The sequence below is a fragment of the Peromyscus leucopus genome, chromosome 4 (assembly GCF_004664715.2).
Source record: "Peromyscus leucopus breed LL Stock chromosome 4, UCI_PerLeu_2.1, whole genome shotgun sequence".
NCBI classification, from domain to species: domain Eukaryota; kingdom Metazoa; phylum Chordata; class Mammalia; order Rodentia; family Cricetidae; genus Peromyscus; species Peromyscus leucopus.
Window position 1 is genome coordinate 64,433,059 of NC_051066.1, and position 18,334 is coordinate 64,451,392.

Consider the following 18,334-nt stretch of genomic DNA (forward strand, 5'->3'; position numbering starts at 1 on the left):
AGAGACACTACCAGATCTTAATGGGTATTTCTATTCCCATCATCACTCAGATGGCTCTGGTTAAACTCAATGGGTGACAAGAAGAAGAAGAGGAGGAAGAAGAGGAGCAGGAGGAGGAAAAGGAGGAGGAAAAGAGATTACTAGGAAAGGTGGGTTTAACATGGGTTAGGAAACAGATACAAGAGAGTATTGGTGAGAGTAGTCATAATGGAGCTGGAGAGATGGCTCAGGAATTAACAGCTAGGTTCATAACAAAGACATCAGAGTAACCACCATGTTTTACATAGATGTACTAAGTTGTCAAAGACCTAATTGGATTAATGAAAAGAAGCAGGAAAAAGATCCTGCACTTGGGAAGTAGAAGTAGGCAGATCAGGAGTTCAGCTAATGTTCTGCTTCATAGTGAGTACAAGACCAGCCTAAGTTACATGTGACCATGTATTAAAAATTAATATATTAATTTAATATTAATCAGCTTAATGGATGATTAAATGCTGAATAACTAATAATACAAAGTAATAAGTTTAAAATCCATTCTTTGTGGTTGTTTTGTTTTGTTTGGGATGGGACTCTACAAACTAGCCCCATTTATAAGTGTAACATGGAGCTGAGTTTAACACAGAGAATTGTAGAGATTCTGTAAATACCAAAAGCATTCAGAAATGTGGAGAAAAGTTTTTGAAGTTATTACTTTAAAAGAGCTGTTATTATTTTGCCTTCATTGGCTTAGGAATTCAGTAAGTTTTTTGAAATAGTGTCACATTGATAAGAATACAAATATTCCCTATGTCCTATATCATAAGAGAAGCTGCATTCGTAGTGTTCATGTTTGAATGAAGACACTGTTGCTTACATGGTATTCAGTATTCTTAACCATTGTTAGAGAAAGGAATCTATTACATGCTGTCTTTCCATGTTTGGGGAATTTTATTCTCTATTGAAGAGTGAATGAGTCACACATGTTTTCCAATACACTGGATTCTAAGACAGAGCCTTTGCATCAAAGAAGATAATTAATTCCTGGGAGACAAATCACAATAACAAGATCATTGTAATTCATGGAAACTTCTTTAAATATCCTTGTAATGCAGGATAGAAATGTTGTCTCATTGCACATCACATATCCATAGCATAAGTCACCATGAGTAGAGTGGATCCTATGGAGGCTTTTCTGCAACCTTACCAGCCCCTGCCTTTCAGAATGAATGACCAGAATCAGAAATCAAAGATCATCTCTATATAGTGTATTAAAAGAAACCATTTTAGATCAAAACCCCATTTGTCAGTGAAAGATCTTTACATTTTAGGAAAGAAGGAAGGGTTTTTCTATTGAGACACTATTTAACACATGATGTTTGAATATCAAGATTTCATATTGAAAGTCCTGCCTCCTAGGTCTCTTCTGAAGACTTAGAGCACACACTGAGAGCTAGATCTGCTGAGGTATATACTTCAACACTGCTGACGATTAGTTGATAATATGACTTTTCGTAGACAGGAGTTTGATTTTTCAAGATTTGTCAAATAAAGACACAGAGTATTTACTCCTCATCCTATCTTTTGGTAAGTATTCTGCATTTACTTAATGTCAGATGGTGTGAAACAAAAAGTCCAATAGGCAGATTAGATCCACCTATCACTGTTTTACCCTTAGATACCTCTTTTAGCAACTAAGGATAATCATGAAATTGAGCACAGTTTAGCTTGACCAAACATTGAAAGTCCTAAATATGAATATTAAGTGAGTAAATGAAAGCTTATGATTCCAAATTCAAACACAGATAATCAATTTTGGGGTTCTGTATTATGGATATTACAAGTCTCTGTAGCTTCTTTGAAAGTATTGAAAATGATACCTCCTAAGCAATTGGAAGGTTAAATGCATTTCCATATTGCTGCCCAAGTTATCAATTATAATTATCTCGTAACTGTGTTCATGCTTTAAAACAATTGTAGTCTTATATTTGTTCCCAAATGCATGGTGGATGCTTTCCCGTTTTAGCCAATTCTCATAGTAAATTAGGCAATGCTATTCTTATTCTCATTTTATAGACAGATGATGAAGCAGGTATTTGAAGTAACAGGAAATGAACCCAAGGTGAGTGACAAGAAGGACCAGAACTCTCATTTGGTTCCTACTATTCTTGAAATGATGTGCTTGGTCACTGCTGTAACACATTTCCACTGTGCTCCAAAGAGTTTTGCAACCTCTACTATATAATGATATATAGGAAGGGTGATATAAAGATGGGCTAAGAAAAAGGAGTCCTTCCAAGAATGTAGCAACACTCACTGGCTTATTGAGTGAAACATCAAATATATCATTATGTAACAGCCTATGATCTGGCCTGTCTATAAAACTGCACAAAATGAAATTATTTTGAAATGGTATACTAGTAAGTAAATCATAAAGTCATATTATAGGTAGTTTGTAGACCAATATCTATTTAACATTATAATATGGGTTATCTAGTTCAATTATTTGAAATGTATAATACTTTAAAATTTGGAAAAAATAACTAAAAGAAGAAAAGTACTGTAATTAATATTGCCAATTTTTCTGCCTATCTGAGGCAGGAAACATAATTTCTCTGTTATTATATTTCATAGAAGGAACTATGAAAATTTTTAGAAAAGTGATGATGTCTGTAGGGTGTATATAAATAACTGAACCAGCAAGTGTTTAAAAGAACCCTTAGCTGACAGCCAGGGTTTAGTGATCTCATTTCATGCTTTTGTTCTTATACCTAGATAGTAGTACTTTTCTCTAAATTGATAAACAAATAATCACAACACAGGATATTTCAAGTTCTAAAGCAGTCCTGTGTGTAAGCCAGTGCAGCAACACAGTCTTGCTGAACTATCTCAGAATTATCCCACGGACTTAAATTTTACAGATTCTTTTATAATAACACAAGTGTTCTTTTACTGTACCCTCAGCACCATCTCCCATGAACTTTTCACATCAATTTACATTCTGTTTTGTTGATTTTTTATTGTCTACATAATTACATATAACAAATGGAATTCGGACTTAGTTGAAAACATATGTATTTACAGTTTTTAAAATGCGACTATTGCTATGCTACTCCTGGGAATCCTTCTCCAGCTTCTACTGCTATTAGCTTTTCTAGCTATTACTAACTAGTGAATGCCAGTGTGTTTCAACCAAGGCCAAGGCTCAGTTTATGATGTTAGTGCCCAAGGTTCTTTCATACTCAAATTCACTAATACCTTCTCACTCCAATCATGATTTAACTTTTCTGGCTGTCCATTTCTTATGAATAAAGTGCAGAAAATTTACCTTTACTTTAATGGCTACTGCACTCAACTACTATATACCCCACTATCCTTTGTGAGGTTAACTGCCTCTAGGGGTAAAATCTGAACTCCTTTTAGACTAGAAGTAATCCCAAACATTCAGTACACTTAAGGGTGCCATGTGTATTTATAAACGGTGCTTATATTCATAAACTTTCCAGCTATCTTCATTGAGGGGGCAACTATATAGTCTTAAGTAGTCACAGGTATTTAGAACTCTTTCTGCAATATTAAAAGACAATGTGGTTATATTTTATTAATTAACAGACTCTAAACATTAATTATTAGAAAATAGAAATTAAATAAGTATGAGGATGTGTCAATTCCCCCAGGAAAAATGATTAACTGTCTCATGAACTAGATGGAATACAGGAACAACGTGACTGAATTTGTTCTTCTGGGACTCACACAGAACCCACACATGCAGAAAATCATATTTGCTGTGTTTTTGGTCATCTATATCTTCTCTGTGGTAGGAAATTTGCTCATTCTGATCACCATTACAAACAGCCAGCTGTTGGGTTCCCCTATGTACTATTTTCTGGCCTATCTCTCTTTCATCGATGCCTGCTACTCCTCTGTCAACACTCCTAAGCTGCTGGTTGATTTACTCCGTGAAAGGAAGTCCATCCAGTTCAATGGATGCATGACCCAAGTATTTGGGGAACATTTTTTTGGAGGTGTTGAGGTCATTTTGCTTACTGTCATGGCCTATGACCGATATGTAGCCATCTGTAAACCCCTGCACTATGCAACCATCATGAACCGACGACTCTGTAATTTACTTGTGGGAGTGTCATGGGCTGGAGGCTTTCTTCATGGAGGTATACAAATTCTTTTCATTATTGGACTGCCCTTCTGTGGCCCTAATGTCATAGACCACTTTATGTGTGATCTGAACCCTTTGCTTGATCTAGCCTGTGTTGATACTCACATTCTAGGGCTCTTTGTTGCTGCCAACAGTGGCTTCATCTGTCTGTTAAACTTCCTCCTTCTGCTTATCTCCTACATGGTCATCCTGTGCTCCCTAAGGACCAACAGTGCAGAAGGGAGGCACAAAGCCCTTTCTACCTGTATTTCTCATATTACAGTGGTGGTTTTATTTTTGTTCCATGCATATTTGTGTACATGAGACCTGCAGCTACATTACCCATTGATAAAGCAGTTGCTCTTTTTTATACTGTGATAACTCCCATGCTAAACCCATTAATCTACACCTTGAGAAATAGTCAGATGAAAAATGCCATTAAGAGATTGCTTAATAGAAAAATTCAATCAGATGACAAATAAACAAGCAATCATGCAGCTTCAGATGGACTGGAGAAAGAATGGAATGGGCAGTTTGCATGACCTCAATCTGGAAGACTTACTTAAACAATAAAGAAACAAGTTACTGCTAAATGTGTGTTAAACTGAGGGAAGCAGGAAGGAGTGCCACAAAAGGGAAATGCCTGACTCAGGCTGCTTAATTGTCACAACAGACACATAACTCAAACAATATACAAATGCGTGGTACACACACACACACACACACACACACACACACACACACACACACACACACCTTGCCTCTGACTTATACCAAGTACCAATTGACTATATTTACTTTCTTTGAGAAAAGCTTGTTCCAGTGAGCTAAGTTTATATAGTTTTTTAGGTCAGAAAATTCTGGCTTCTCCTTTCAATGTTGTTCATTATGAAACTACACAAATAATGCCCTGGGAAGCTATGTCCTGACTAGTGAGCCTTTGCCATCTCATAATCTTATTAATAACTTAGCATAGACATTTTCCCATTCAGAGACTTTCTTTTCCCACCATAGGGTCTGCCTGAAGAGGACAATGATTAGAAAACAATTTGGGGCATCTCTCTTCTCATTCACAGTTTGTTCACTGGTTTTATCAAAATTATGCCCTAGTCTCTCCCATGGTTAAGTGTAGGACTTAAGCAATAAATCATCCCAATATTCTAATTTCCCTGAGTATGAATACTTTCTTTCTTATGCTTTTAATTTTTTCTGCTCTTTCAGTTGTATTTGTTGTGTGTGTGTGTGTGTGTGTGTGTGTGTGTGTGCATGTGAGTGTGTGTGTGTGTGAATGTAAACATCGGTGGACACATATTTACTGTTCTTTTTGTGGAAGTCCTCTGGCTTCTGCGCTGTTTCTCGCTTTCCACCTTTGTGTCAGTTCCAAGGATCAAACATCAATTACCAGGCTTGCCAAGCAAGCACCTTTACATACAGAGCCATCTTATCCACATGTAGATTCATTTTTAATTTTTAAGAAAGTAAAATATTATTACCTCATTTCCCCCTCAATTCCTCTTGTTTCTCAAAATTTTCCCACCCACCTCTCTCATTTGCTATTTCTTTAAGTGGTTTTTATATTCATATGTGTAAATTGTTTATATATTTTTACTCACTGTGGATACACTTTTGGTCATGTTGCTGACACATACTTTGATAAAGCCATCTGTCAATGCCTGAGCTGCAACACTTAATGATGGATATTAAACTATTGTGTGTGCATCACTAAAGCTAATCTGCTACAACTTGTCATTGTTTCTTCATCAATACACACATTTCTGGATAAATCAGAATAATCATATAGGCCTTTGGAATGTAGTATACCAGCTCACAGGTCACATTTTGAAGCAGACAGAAATCTAGACATAGGTATAGAAGCTAATCCAGGTGGTGGAAGTGATCCCTATGGAGAATTAGCATTGGAATGTAGTAGCATGCTCTCAGAGAAGGCCATGATAGTTTCTTCAGACAATGTAGGCTAAATCCTTCTGACCTAAGACTACCAATTGAAATGAAAGATAAGTTCTGCTGCATATGGAGACATGTTTATTAACCCTTACAAATTCTCATCTCTTCTATTGTATTATTTTAAATTCATTAAGGAACATAAGACAAAACTTGGGTTTTAACTCTTTCTAATCCTCTCTGTATAACAAGTTCCTTGTCTTTATTTGAGACTTCTTTAAACCTAAACTGGGAATTTTAAGAAAGTAAAAAGAGAAAGACTGGATTGAAGAAAGCCAACTGTTATGTGGGGGGAAAAGATGTGGTCTTACCTGATGACTGGCCTCAGCCTAGAGCCTTGGGAGAGGTATAAAATATATTCTACCACACAATGATGGCCACAGGGTTCAAGGAAGAGGGACTTCATTTTGCTTGCCCATGGTAATGATTTATTGTCCACTAAGAGGTCTTAAGATAGTAACCATAACTTACAATTGCCTAGATAAGGATAAGAATGTTAACTGTTAGTTTCCAAATCATGGTAGTTGGGGGATTTGGGCATATGCCTGTTAGGGAGGATATGAATAGGATTTACAAATATCATTTTTTCTCTCCATCTTCATCTTTAACATCAGATTCCCAGTTCCAGTCTTGCACACTCAAATCATGATAACCCACCACCCATACTTCAATCTTGTCCTCTGTATGTCACATATCCCAATGTCATTAGTTATCTTTCTTTTTAAAACAATTTTAGAGTGTGCTTGTATGTATTCATGTATGCATATTCATGTGAGTGCTGGTTCCCTCACCAGTAGCTGAAAACCAGAAGAGGATGCCAAATTTGCAATCATAATATAGAAAAATGGACAAATTCTATAGATTAGTTTTGGAAAATATTATCGTCCAACCTTAATAATCTTCCTCCCAGGGGCCCAGAAGAGAAGCTATGAATAGTATGAATTATTTTCAGGAAAAGAATCTAAGGACACCGAACTCTTTAGTTCATTGATTTTATTCTTCTGAGTTAGTTCTCTCTCTACACAGCTTCTATTCTGCTCTCATGCCTAGCTCCTTTTCTTGCCTAGTTTCTCTCAACATTCATCTGCTGACCACTCTATGTGCTATCTTAATTCCTTCATCTTAGTTTTGCCCCATCTAGGTTCTCATCCATCTAGTTCTTTTTCATCTTAGCTCCTCTCCCATCTCCTTCTTTCTTATCTTGATCTTCCCCATCTGACTCTTCCTGATCTTCCATCTCATTCCTCTAGTACTCTCTTCTAGCCCTTCAATGTTCTACCCCATCTCAGTTTGTTCCTTTCCACTTCTTACTCATGTAGTTCTTCCATTCTCCTTCCTCCATCTAGCCCTTGCTCTGAAAATAAAACTGCCTTTTATCCCTTTAGCTCTTATCTCTCCAAGCTATCTCTGCCCCCACAGTTTCTGCCAGGGCAGAGGGAAGTGAGCTCAGTCCCTAGGCAACTTGGCTAAGCAACTCCTGCATGGCTAGATGTACCTATAAGTAGGAATCTTTTAGTTCTGAGTTCATTGTTAAGGGTGAATCTAAAACTAGAGATAAGACTTTGGAAAGGAGAAAAGTTAAGCTTAATTAGTACATTCACCAGGCCTTCTCAAACAGATAATCTGGATGCTTCAGTCTGTTCTTACAGAGTACATACAAAGATATCTCTAATAATATAAGTTCATCCATTCAGAGATGGTGCTGGCTGGTCTCTGCTAATGACAATAATTAGAGAAAGGCTTAAATTAGGGATCCTGGCTGTGTTACTGCACAGAAGGTTATCTAAATATTCCTTCAGTAGAGGGGAAATGGTACCCAATAAATGATGGAAAAGCTACAATAGCACACAAGAAATTCATAGCAGGAAACAGCTAATAATCAAAAGCCAATATCACCAACAGTCCTTGAGCTTCAGCTTGACCTGTGGAAGGCCCTTGGCTTCTTCTTGGGATTAGCTTGTCATAATCAGCTGAAATCCTACTTCATATATTTTTCAGCTTGCAGCAAATTATTGTTAAATATATTTGATTACCTCTTCCTCCAGACAGTATTTTTGGTGATCAAATAAGAGCATTTTGAGCTGGGCGGTGGTGGCGCACGCCTTTAATCCCAGCACTCAGGAGGCAGAGCCAGGCGGATCTCTGTGAGTTCGAGGCCAGCCTGGGCTACCAAGTGAGTTCCAGGAAAGGAGCAAAGCTACACAGAGAAACCCTGTCTCAAAAAAACAAAAAAAAAAAAAAAGAGCATTTTGAGCATTCAGGTATTTTGAGTTTTATAGAGATGATTAATGTTCAATACCAACCATTTTAGTGGTTTGCTGTTTATTTGTTTCTTTTAGAAGAAAAGGCTCTGAGTACATAGATATGGGTAGAGCTGGTGAGACCAAGTCTTGATTTGATAAAAATCCAAATATACAAAGGCCTGTACTATTCTATCTCTATACTATATGTACTAAACATTTTAAAATGTCAGAAGAAAAGATTTGGAATATCACTAGCCTAAAGGAAGATAAATGTTCGAGAAGATGAACATTTTAATCGTGAATTAGACATTTTGCAAAGTATATATGTATAAAATATAAATGGTATATGATAAATATATTCAAATTCTTACTTAGATATCAATTTGTAAAAATAAAAATTAAATATACTAACAATTTCAATGCATGTTGTTCCAAAGAAGATATACCACTGTTTTAGCAAAAACTAAAAATATGTTCAGCGGCAATCACAGTCATGAAAACTACAGCCTCTGGCAGGACTTGCCCTTCTCCTCCACTTCCTCTGCCTTGCTAAAACACCATTATTAGATAAATGAAGACCCCATGGGAATAGGAAGAAGCAAAGTGCTAGAGAAGTCCCCAGAAATCAACAAAGATACCTCCACAATAAACTACTGGCAATGGTCAAGAGAAAGCCTGAACTGACCTACTCTGGTGATCAGATGGCCAGACACCCTAACTGTCCAATGACTGATGAAAGCAGATGCAGAGATCCATGGCCAGGCACCAGGTGGAGCTCAGAGAGTCCAATTCGTGAGAAAGAGGAGGGTTTGTATGAGCGAGAGTTGTTGAGACCAAGACTGGAAAAAGCATAGGGACAAATAGCCAAACTCGTGGAAACACATGAACTATGAACCAATAGCTGAGGAGCCCCTAACTGGATCATGCCCTCTGAATAAGTTAGACAGTCGATTAGCTTGAACTGTTTGGGAGGACCCCATGCATAGGGACCGGGACCTGTTCTTAGTGTATGAGCTGGTTGTTTGGAGCCTGGGGCCTATGAAGGGACACTTTGATCAGCCTGGGTGAAGGGAGGAGGGGACTGGGCATGCCTCCACTGAATCTACCAGGCTGAGCTGAATCCCCAGGGAAGTCCTTGCCCTGGAGGAGATGCGAATGGGGGGTGGGTTTGGGGGAAGGTTGGGGTGGGTGGGAGGAGGGAAGACAGGGGAATCCGTGGCTGATATATAAAATTAAATTAAATTATAAAAGAAAAAAAACCACCATTATATTTTGGGTTGTGAGCCTAGACTTTAACGGCTGAGCCATCTCTCCAGCATGAGCGAGAATTGTTGAAACCAAGGTTGGATAAAGCACAGGGAAAATAGCCAAACGAATGGAAACACATGAACTATGAACCAAAGGCTGAGGGGCCCCCAACTGGATCAGGCCCTCTGAATAGGTGAGACAGTTGATTGGCTTGATCTGTTTGGAAGGCATCTAAGCAGTGGTACCAGGTCCTGGGCTCGCTGCATGAGATAGCTGTTTGAAACCTGGGACTTATACAAGGACGCTTGGCTCAGTCTGGGAGGAGGGGACTGGACCTGCCTGGACTGAGTCTATCCTGATCTCAGTCCTCGGGGGTGGCCTTGATCTGGAGGTGGTGGGAATGGGGAGTGGGCTGGGGGGAAGAGGAGGGGGGCAGGAAGGGGGAGAACAAGGGAATCTGTGGCTGTTATGTAGAACTGAATAGTATTGTAGTATTGTAAAAAAAAAAAAAAAAAAAAAAAAAAAAAAAAAAAAAAAAAAAAAAACACCATTAGATTATATTCCTCAGGCTAGCCTCCAAGGTCTACTTCCATTCTTTGCCATTTCCTCCTAAAGTTGACTGCCAAAGTCCAGCTATTGAAGTATTGAAGTCCAGCAATCAAAAGCTGCTTTTAGCTCACATAGTTAACACGCTCAATTAAAATTAAACACCTCATCCTAACACAGGGTTTCCCCTTTTAACTTCATAACTGCCATTTTCCTATGGGCCACGCCTGTCTCATTTCGATCAAGAGCCAGTCCTTTGTCCCTCACTCTGTGACAAACATTCCTGTCTCCTTTTCTGCAGTCCCTACCTCTTCTCTCTAGTCCTCTCTCTCCTGTCTTTGTCTCATATTCTTTGCCCTCTGTCCCTCTGGGGCAAATAAATCTCCTATGTGCTGACAACTCGATCTTGGTGGTCCTGAGCAGATACCGATCCTTTCACTATCATTTTTTTCCCGAAATCCGAGACAAATCAAAGAAGAACTTCTTCAGAACATCTGGCTCATATTTCTTAATTGAAAGTAAGGGGACACATTAGAAAATGACTTTCCCCAGACACCTATGTTTTACATGATTAATGTTAAATACTCCTCCTGGGAAGGCAAAAAGAAATAATCATTTGTCAAGTTCCTGTGTGAGGATAGATATCAGAATACCTGTGATGAATTTCAGAAAAGATTACTTAATTTGTAATGTTCACTCTAATGCATATCTACTGGAAATTATCTGAAGTCTCATTTCACTTCAAAATTAATTTTTAATCTTCTACTTTTATCAATATGTGATATAAAGTTTACATGAATTTTCCATAACACCTTGCTTTATTCAAATACATGCTTTTTATGAGTAATTAAAATTATACATGGTTATAAGATAAAACGTGAAATTATAGTAGAGATAAAAAAGATGATAATTAGGTGTATGCATTGGCAAATAGACAATGAAAGATGATAGATGAAAAATGTATTCTAACAATATTTAAATATATGATACATTACTGTTTGACCTAGCATCACAGTGCCGTGCAATACATCTGAAGTCACTCTGTGTGTCTAACTTTGTCCTTTTACCCATGTCTACTCACTACTCCCTGACCATTAGAAACTATGAATCTGCTATTTCTCTGATTTCCAGTCTTACATTTCAAATATACCTGAGATCACATGGTCTCTGTCTTATACCCAGCTTATTTCATTCAACATAATTTCCCCTCTGTCTTTGTCCTCCCTGTAAATGACAGAATTTCCTTCTATTTTATGGATATATAGCACTTCATTGTCTACAATTTTCTTGTAAAATTAGCTTTTGATGGCAACTTCAGTTGGTTACATACCTTGCTTGTTGATAATAAAGATATGATAACCATAGGCCTTACAGTTTCAAAACCTAAACAGGTTTCCACTTTGCTTAGAGCTTAATATCTTCTGTCATCACCGAGCACTAAATTTGTGCTTGTCACTTGTTGCAGGAATCTTCAAAGTTCTTATTAATAAAATCAAACCCGAGGCCAGTTATCGGGGTCAATGCTGGTAGATCAGAGAGACAGAATCTCACCTCGCCGGATCCTCAGCTGGTCTTGTCTCCTCAGACTGGAGGCCTCTGAGTCCTCATCCGGAAAGGGTCTCAGCTGAATTACTGCTCGAAAGCCTGAAGCTTAACCAGCCACATGCTTAACCAGCCAAATCTTAACCAGCCAAATGCCGCTAGTTTCTGGTCCTCACGCCTTATATATCTTCCTGTTTTCTACCACCACTCCCTGGGATTAAAGGCTGGCTTTCTGGGATTAAAGGCGTGTCACCATGCTTGGCTATTTCCAATGTGGCCTTGAACTCACAGAGATCCAGAGGGATTTCTATCTCTGGAATGCTAGGATTAAAGGTGTGAGTGCCACCATTTTCTAGCCTTTGTATCTAGTGGCTGTCTGTTCTCTGACCCCAGATAAATTTATTAGAATACACAATACCACCACAGACATCATTGAATGCTGATCTACTGTAAATCTCTGAATTTTTTTTTTTTTTTTGGTTTTTCAAGACAGGGTTTCTCTGTGTAGCTTTGCACCTCTTCCTGGAACTCACTTGGTAACCCAGGCTGGCCTCGAACTCACGGATCCTGGCTCTGCCTCCGGAGTGCTGGGATTAAAGGCATGTGTCACAACTGCCCAGCTAAATTCTTAATTCATTTTACAGCTAGTTAAGCTCCTACCTTTATTAGCACATGAAATAGAGTAGACTACATGTGAAAGTTTTCATCTTATTTTGCTTTATTCTAATAAAGGTCTTTCATTTATAATTAATTAAAATTATATATAGTTTTGAGTTAGATGATGCTATGATAGAGGCAAGAAAGACAGATGATAAATGTTTAGATATATAGAAGACAGATAATAGATATGTAGGAAGCAAGATGATAGGTATGATTAAATTAAAATGGCTAACTGATTCATCACCTCACATATTTTGTGGTTATTATGTTTAAAATGTTCTCTGAAAAATTTGAAATGCTATGTGTTACTATTATTATCTACAGGTAACATTTGTATAATAAATCTCAAGTTATTCATCTACCTTGTCCTCTGACCGATACCTGCCTGTTCCATCCCGCTGTTCTAGAAACCACCACTCTGCTGTGAATCATCTTAGATTTTAGTTAACTGAGATTGTGTGCTTTCTATGTCTGTGTCCAGCTCATTTCACTTAGCACAATATCCCTCAGCTTTGTCCACACTGCTTCGAATGCCAGAAATTCCTTCTGTTTTATGGCTCATTATAATTTAATTGCCTATTTATGCCAAACTTTGTTTATACCATCATCTGTCAGTGATACAAATTTTGCATGTCAACTTTATTGGGTCCAGAACCAATTAAATCCAAGCCAGGAAGCATCATTCCTCCCCATTTTTTTTTCAGTTCTTATCTTGGCTTCTCTCAATTGTAGACTATGATGTATAAGTCCAATAAACCTTTTATTCCCAGGTTTCCTTTAGTCATCCTGTTTTTTTTTTTTTTTTTTTTTTTTTTTTTTTTTTGAGACAGGGTTTCTCTGTGTAGCTTTGCACCTTTCCTGGAACCCACTCTGTAGCCCAGGTTGGCCTCGAAGTCACAGAGATCTGCCTGGCTCTGCCTCCCGAGTGCTGGGATTAAAGGCGTGTGCCATCACCACCCGGCTAGTCATCCTGTTTTTGACAGCCATGGCAAACAAATTAGAACATTTTGATGGAACTTATGGTTGACTCTATATCTTGGGATTGTTAATAATAATACAATGATATGCCGGGCGTTGGTGGCGCACGCCTTTAATCCCAGCACTCGGGAGGCAGAGCCAGGCGGATCTCTGTGAGTTCGAGGCCAGCCTGGGCTACCAAGTGAGCTCCAGGAAAGGCGCAAAGCTACACAGAGAAACCCTGTCTCGAAAAAAAAAAAAATAAAAAAAAATAATACAATGATACAATTGTCATAGTAATACTGCTATTTATTAGGACCTACTAATTTATTTTTCAATGCATATGTCACCAGCAGGATAAATTGCTACATCACAGCATGTCCATGCTTTATTTTTCAGGAAACTCCAAACTGTTCTTCATAATGGCTAAATTAATTTGCATTATAAAAATATATTACAAGGGTTGACATGTCTTCATATTCTTACCAGAGTTGATTATCTTTCCCATTATTGATAGGTTTAAAATGAAATACCAAACAATTAGAGTGCCATTTTCATTATGTCTTATAAATGGGTGCATGTTACAATATGCATTAATATGGCTCTTGTTAATGTTTATCACTTGAGAAAATAAGTATTTACCCTATTTATCCTCTGTAAGGACTCTGAACCTCTAGGGGAACGTCTCCTTGATCAGCTCATATGACTAAGGTAGATAATTATGCTCTGATTCTTGGAGAGTACACATGCATAAATTATTCAAAAATCATGTCCACTGCATCTTTCTCTATTATCCCTATTTTATTCAGTAATTTATTCAATTATCTGTGACTATGAGCAATCTGACATGTATAATATACAATTAGATAGCTTTCAATGTTTCAGTATTTTGTTCTTCACAACCTTTAATCTTACATAACTTCTTACAAAACTGGTAAGATTTGTGTTAAATTAATCAGGTTTCATACCTGCAGCATATTAGTCATATTAATTTCATAGCTAGTGTCTAACATATACCAGAAACTTTTGGAAATATAAGCTATTTAGGAACTTTATTGAAGGAGTGCTTTGCAATCTAAAGTGATAAAGTAAAAATCAAACACATATATCATATCAGCCATTGGAAATGAGCACTATTAAGTAAGTTTAGGCTGATGATATTAGAATATTAAATACATTAAAAATTATATCCATTTTAAATCTTACTGAAAATCCTTTAAGAAAGGTGATGATTTTGCCATGAATATAGTATAATAGAGATATATATTTTCTCAATGGCAGCTAAGTATAAAATACCATAAAACATGATTAATTTGTGTTTATAGGGCATTGGTCAATTCTATGAAGTCTCTTCACATCAGTATGTATATATACTATTTTCTACACAAGTTGTTTTTTTCAAAAGTCTCATGTTCAGCCAAGATTGGCCTCAAACTTGCATAAATTTACCATTACACTACAACTACTAGAATCACAAGTAAGTACCACTTAATCTAGCTTATAGAGTACCTATATGCCTATAATTCATATGAATATTTTAATAATTATGTATATTGTACAAATGTACAGATATGTCTGCCCATATAGCCCTACCCACAATTGTAGATATAGATACATATATAGGTAATTTTTTTTCTACTTAATTCGATCCCAAAATGTTTTTTTTTTTTTTTGCTAAGACACTTCACAAAGAGTGCTGTTGGAATACATCCAACAAAGTAAGTAAGCCTTCAGTTAATGTCCACGTGGTAATTGTGTATGAAGTATTTAAAGGATACCCAGTTTAAGAACTATTTTTACAGCTGACTCATGTAATGATATTTCCAGAGATTCATTTCATCTTAAACATGGCACAATGCTTCATATTTACAACTGAAGATCCGTGATGGCTCAGTGACATGCCGACGTGACCAAGAATCTTCTAGGGTAAGTCTTCATAGGTTTATTTTATTTCTACTTTCATGACATTCAAGTTCTTTCTGACCCATGTTGACATTAAAGGAGCTGCACAGATTTTCCATTCCTGTTAGTGTCTACGACTAGAGTAAATGCCTTCATTGTGTCACTGTGTAGAGGTTGTAGCCTCCTTTACCCTTCCCAGATATGACATTAGATCTCACTTTACTAACAAATGTGACTTTGACTTTCTCACATATTTGTAACCACCATTGTTTAGAAGACAGTTATTAAAAGCATTGTTCTATGAAGCCCCCAGTTGTAATCTGAACATATAACTGAATAAATGGAACTGTGTATTTCATATATTTATTTTCAACAAGAAAAATATCTGTTTTAAAATCAGTGTATGTGTGTATATCTAATAAATATATTTACTACTTTGGTAAATTTTTGGTTTTGACTCTGCTATCATTGGAATATATATGTCATAGTTAATTAAAACAATTATATGGTATCCAAATAACCATATATATGTATATATAAGTATACATATATACATACACATGTATATGTGTGTGTGTCAGTGTATGAAATACTCCATAATGAATATAGTATGAACTCCATCAAAATTTCAATATCAAACTGAAATACTAATGTCTTTTTAAACTTGAAAATTAAGGAAAGTTCTGATTTATTTCAGATATTGTTTCTTCTTTCCTGAATGTTGACATTATGAAAATTCCTTGAAATGCTAACAGCTTTAAAATCATGAGACCTATTTAAACAGAATAGATTGAATTGGGGACGGTAATTAAGTCATTCTTACTATGGGCTAGGCAGACAGGTTTGTTCTTCAAAGATAAAATTTTATGTTCATTATTTCTCCTTTGGCAGTCTTGGGTATTTAAATGATCATTACATGAAGGTTCAAAATATATAGCATATAAGTTTCTTTTTATGGAATTACAGGGTTCAAATAAATTAAAACATATTGAGTTAAACATGCAAAAATATTTTGAATGTTTTCAACATACTAAACACAAACAGATCTTGCCTAAAACGAACAGGGGACATTTAATTCAGAAAGTAAACAACTCAAATTACATTTCCAAAATGAATTTTTACTTCCAAAAATCTATGGCTTTTCATTATTGGAATATGCAGCCTATTTAGTAAGGATTTAACTGATATTTTCAAAATAAAAAAAAAGAGAATGGGAAGTGATAACTCATCATTTTATACTTTTCATTTCTCTTTTTCAGATTATTTCTGACCTGTGATTTCCTCTCATGGACTGACACAATGCAGCAGAACAGCAATGTAACTGAGTTTATACTGTTAGGCTTGACACAGGATCCTCTGAAGCAGAAAATGGTGTTCATAATCTTCTTAATTTTCTATATGGGGACTGTGGTGGGGAATGCACTTATTATTGTGACAATCAAGTTCAGCCGGACTCTTGGGAGTCCCATGTACTTCTTCCTGTTTTATTTGTCCTTTGCTGATTCCTGCTTTTCAACATCCACAGCCCCAAGACTCATTGTGGACGCCATCTCTAAAAAGAGCATCATTTCCTATAATGAATGCATCACACAAGTCTTTGCTCTCCATCTATTTGGCTGTATGGAGATCTTTGTCCTTATTCTCATGGCTGTTGACCGCTATGTGGCCATCTGCAAACCCTTGCGTTACCCAGTCATCATGAGCCGTCAGGTCTGTGTCATCTTGATTGTTCTTGCCTGGATAGGGTCTTTTATACATTCCACTGCTCAAATTGTTTTGGCCTTGAGATTACCCTTCTGTGGACCCAATCTGATTGACCATTACTGCTGTGACTTGCAGCCATTGTTGAAACTTGCCTGCATGGACACATATATGATAAACCTGCTATTGGTATCTAACAGTGGTGCAATTTGCTCAAGCAGTTTTGTCATTTTGATGATCTCATATTTTGTCATCTTACACTCTCTGCGAAACCATAGTGCAGAAGGAAGGAAAAAGGCACTTTCCACATGTACTTCTCATATAATAGTAGTTATCTTATTCTTTGGTCCCTGTATATTCATATATGCACGGCCACCAACTACTTTTCCTATGGACAAGATGGTAGCAGTATTTTATACCATTGGAACACCATTTCTCAACCCACTCATCTATACACTAAGGAATGCAGAAGTAAAAAATGCTATGAAAAAGTTATGGCATGTTAAAATTATGACTGAATGAGTCAGAATATCAAATATTATCATTTCTGAGTATGTCATAACATATAGCTTTCTGAATTCTTAATACTCCTGGATGAATAAAGAAAAAGAAAAACTGAGAGAAAAAATTATATTCCTCTCCCGTGTTCTGAATATCAATTCATAAATGTTGAGGGAAATAATTAGAGAATGAACAAAGAGTTTTAAGTTAACTTAATATAATCAGACATAAACTCCACTACCGTCGTTAGATAGGAAAGGGACAATTTGAAGTTTATGATATCTGGAAAATGCAATACAAAAGATAGATGGGGACATTAATTATCAGTTACTGGGAAAATGAAAAAAGTATTGAAAATCAAATTGTTATTTCCATCCATGTTTTATGTAGCTACACAGAAAAAGTATATATTCTATAGAATATGACTAATTAGGTATCCAATAAAAATATATATGTAAAAATTACATATCTTAATAAAAATACTCCTAATCAATGGCTACAATAAATTCCTAAGATATTTTGTGCCATTACTAGACATAGTGTAGATTAATTCCTAAAACTTGTGCATCACTAGTCTTTCTACTGAATTCTTTCTTCTAAGCAGACAGTCCTCAATTTTTAAAAGTGGCCATACCTTTGCACAAAAATCTAGTGTATTAGGTTTCCTCTCCACTTATATTTGTTTGTTTATTTTCTGGTAATATCATGATAGCTTCTCTCAAATCTTATGTCTGGTCTTTTTCCCCTGAAAGATTAATTTTGGAAAGGTTTTATATAAAATATACTTCAGTCATCTACAAACACATGCGTTTGATAGGAAGAAAGATATTTACCACAGCTGCTAAAACTGGTCATTTCCAGTGAAGCATTCAGCTTTCTCCTCATCACTTACCAGGCATAGTGGCTGAATAAGCGTATCAAGGTGGCATTCTTTCTCTAGATT

The 18,334-nt window shown here is 36.5% G+C and overlaps 2 protein-coding genes across 2 annotated transcripts; both read left to right on the forward strand.

Annotated features, from left to right (window-relative positions):
• The first annotated feature begins 3,682 nt into the window (after window positions 1-3,682).
• Window positions 3,683-4,611, forward strand: LOC114683675 (olfactory receptor 4C46-like). Its single transcript, XM_028857988.1, is given in 2 exon segments — window positions 3,683-4,421; window positions 4,424-4,611. Coding segments are annotated over 2 exon segments (927 nt in total).
• Window positions 4,612-15,110: 10,499 nt separating this feature from the next.
• On the forward strand, window positions 15,111-17,412 carry LOC114683707 (olfactory receptor 4C11). The gene is made up of 2 exons (XM_028858013.1): window positions 15,111-15,213; window positions 16,449-17,412. Exon 2 carries the CDS (start codon window positions 16,489-16,491, stop codon window positions 17,410-17,412), a length of 924 nt encoding a protein of 307 aa, XP_028713846.1. The 5' UTR covers window positions 15,111-15,213; window positions 16,449-16,488.
• Window positions 17,413-18,334: the final 922 nt, after the last annotated feature.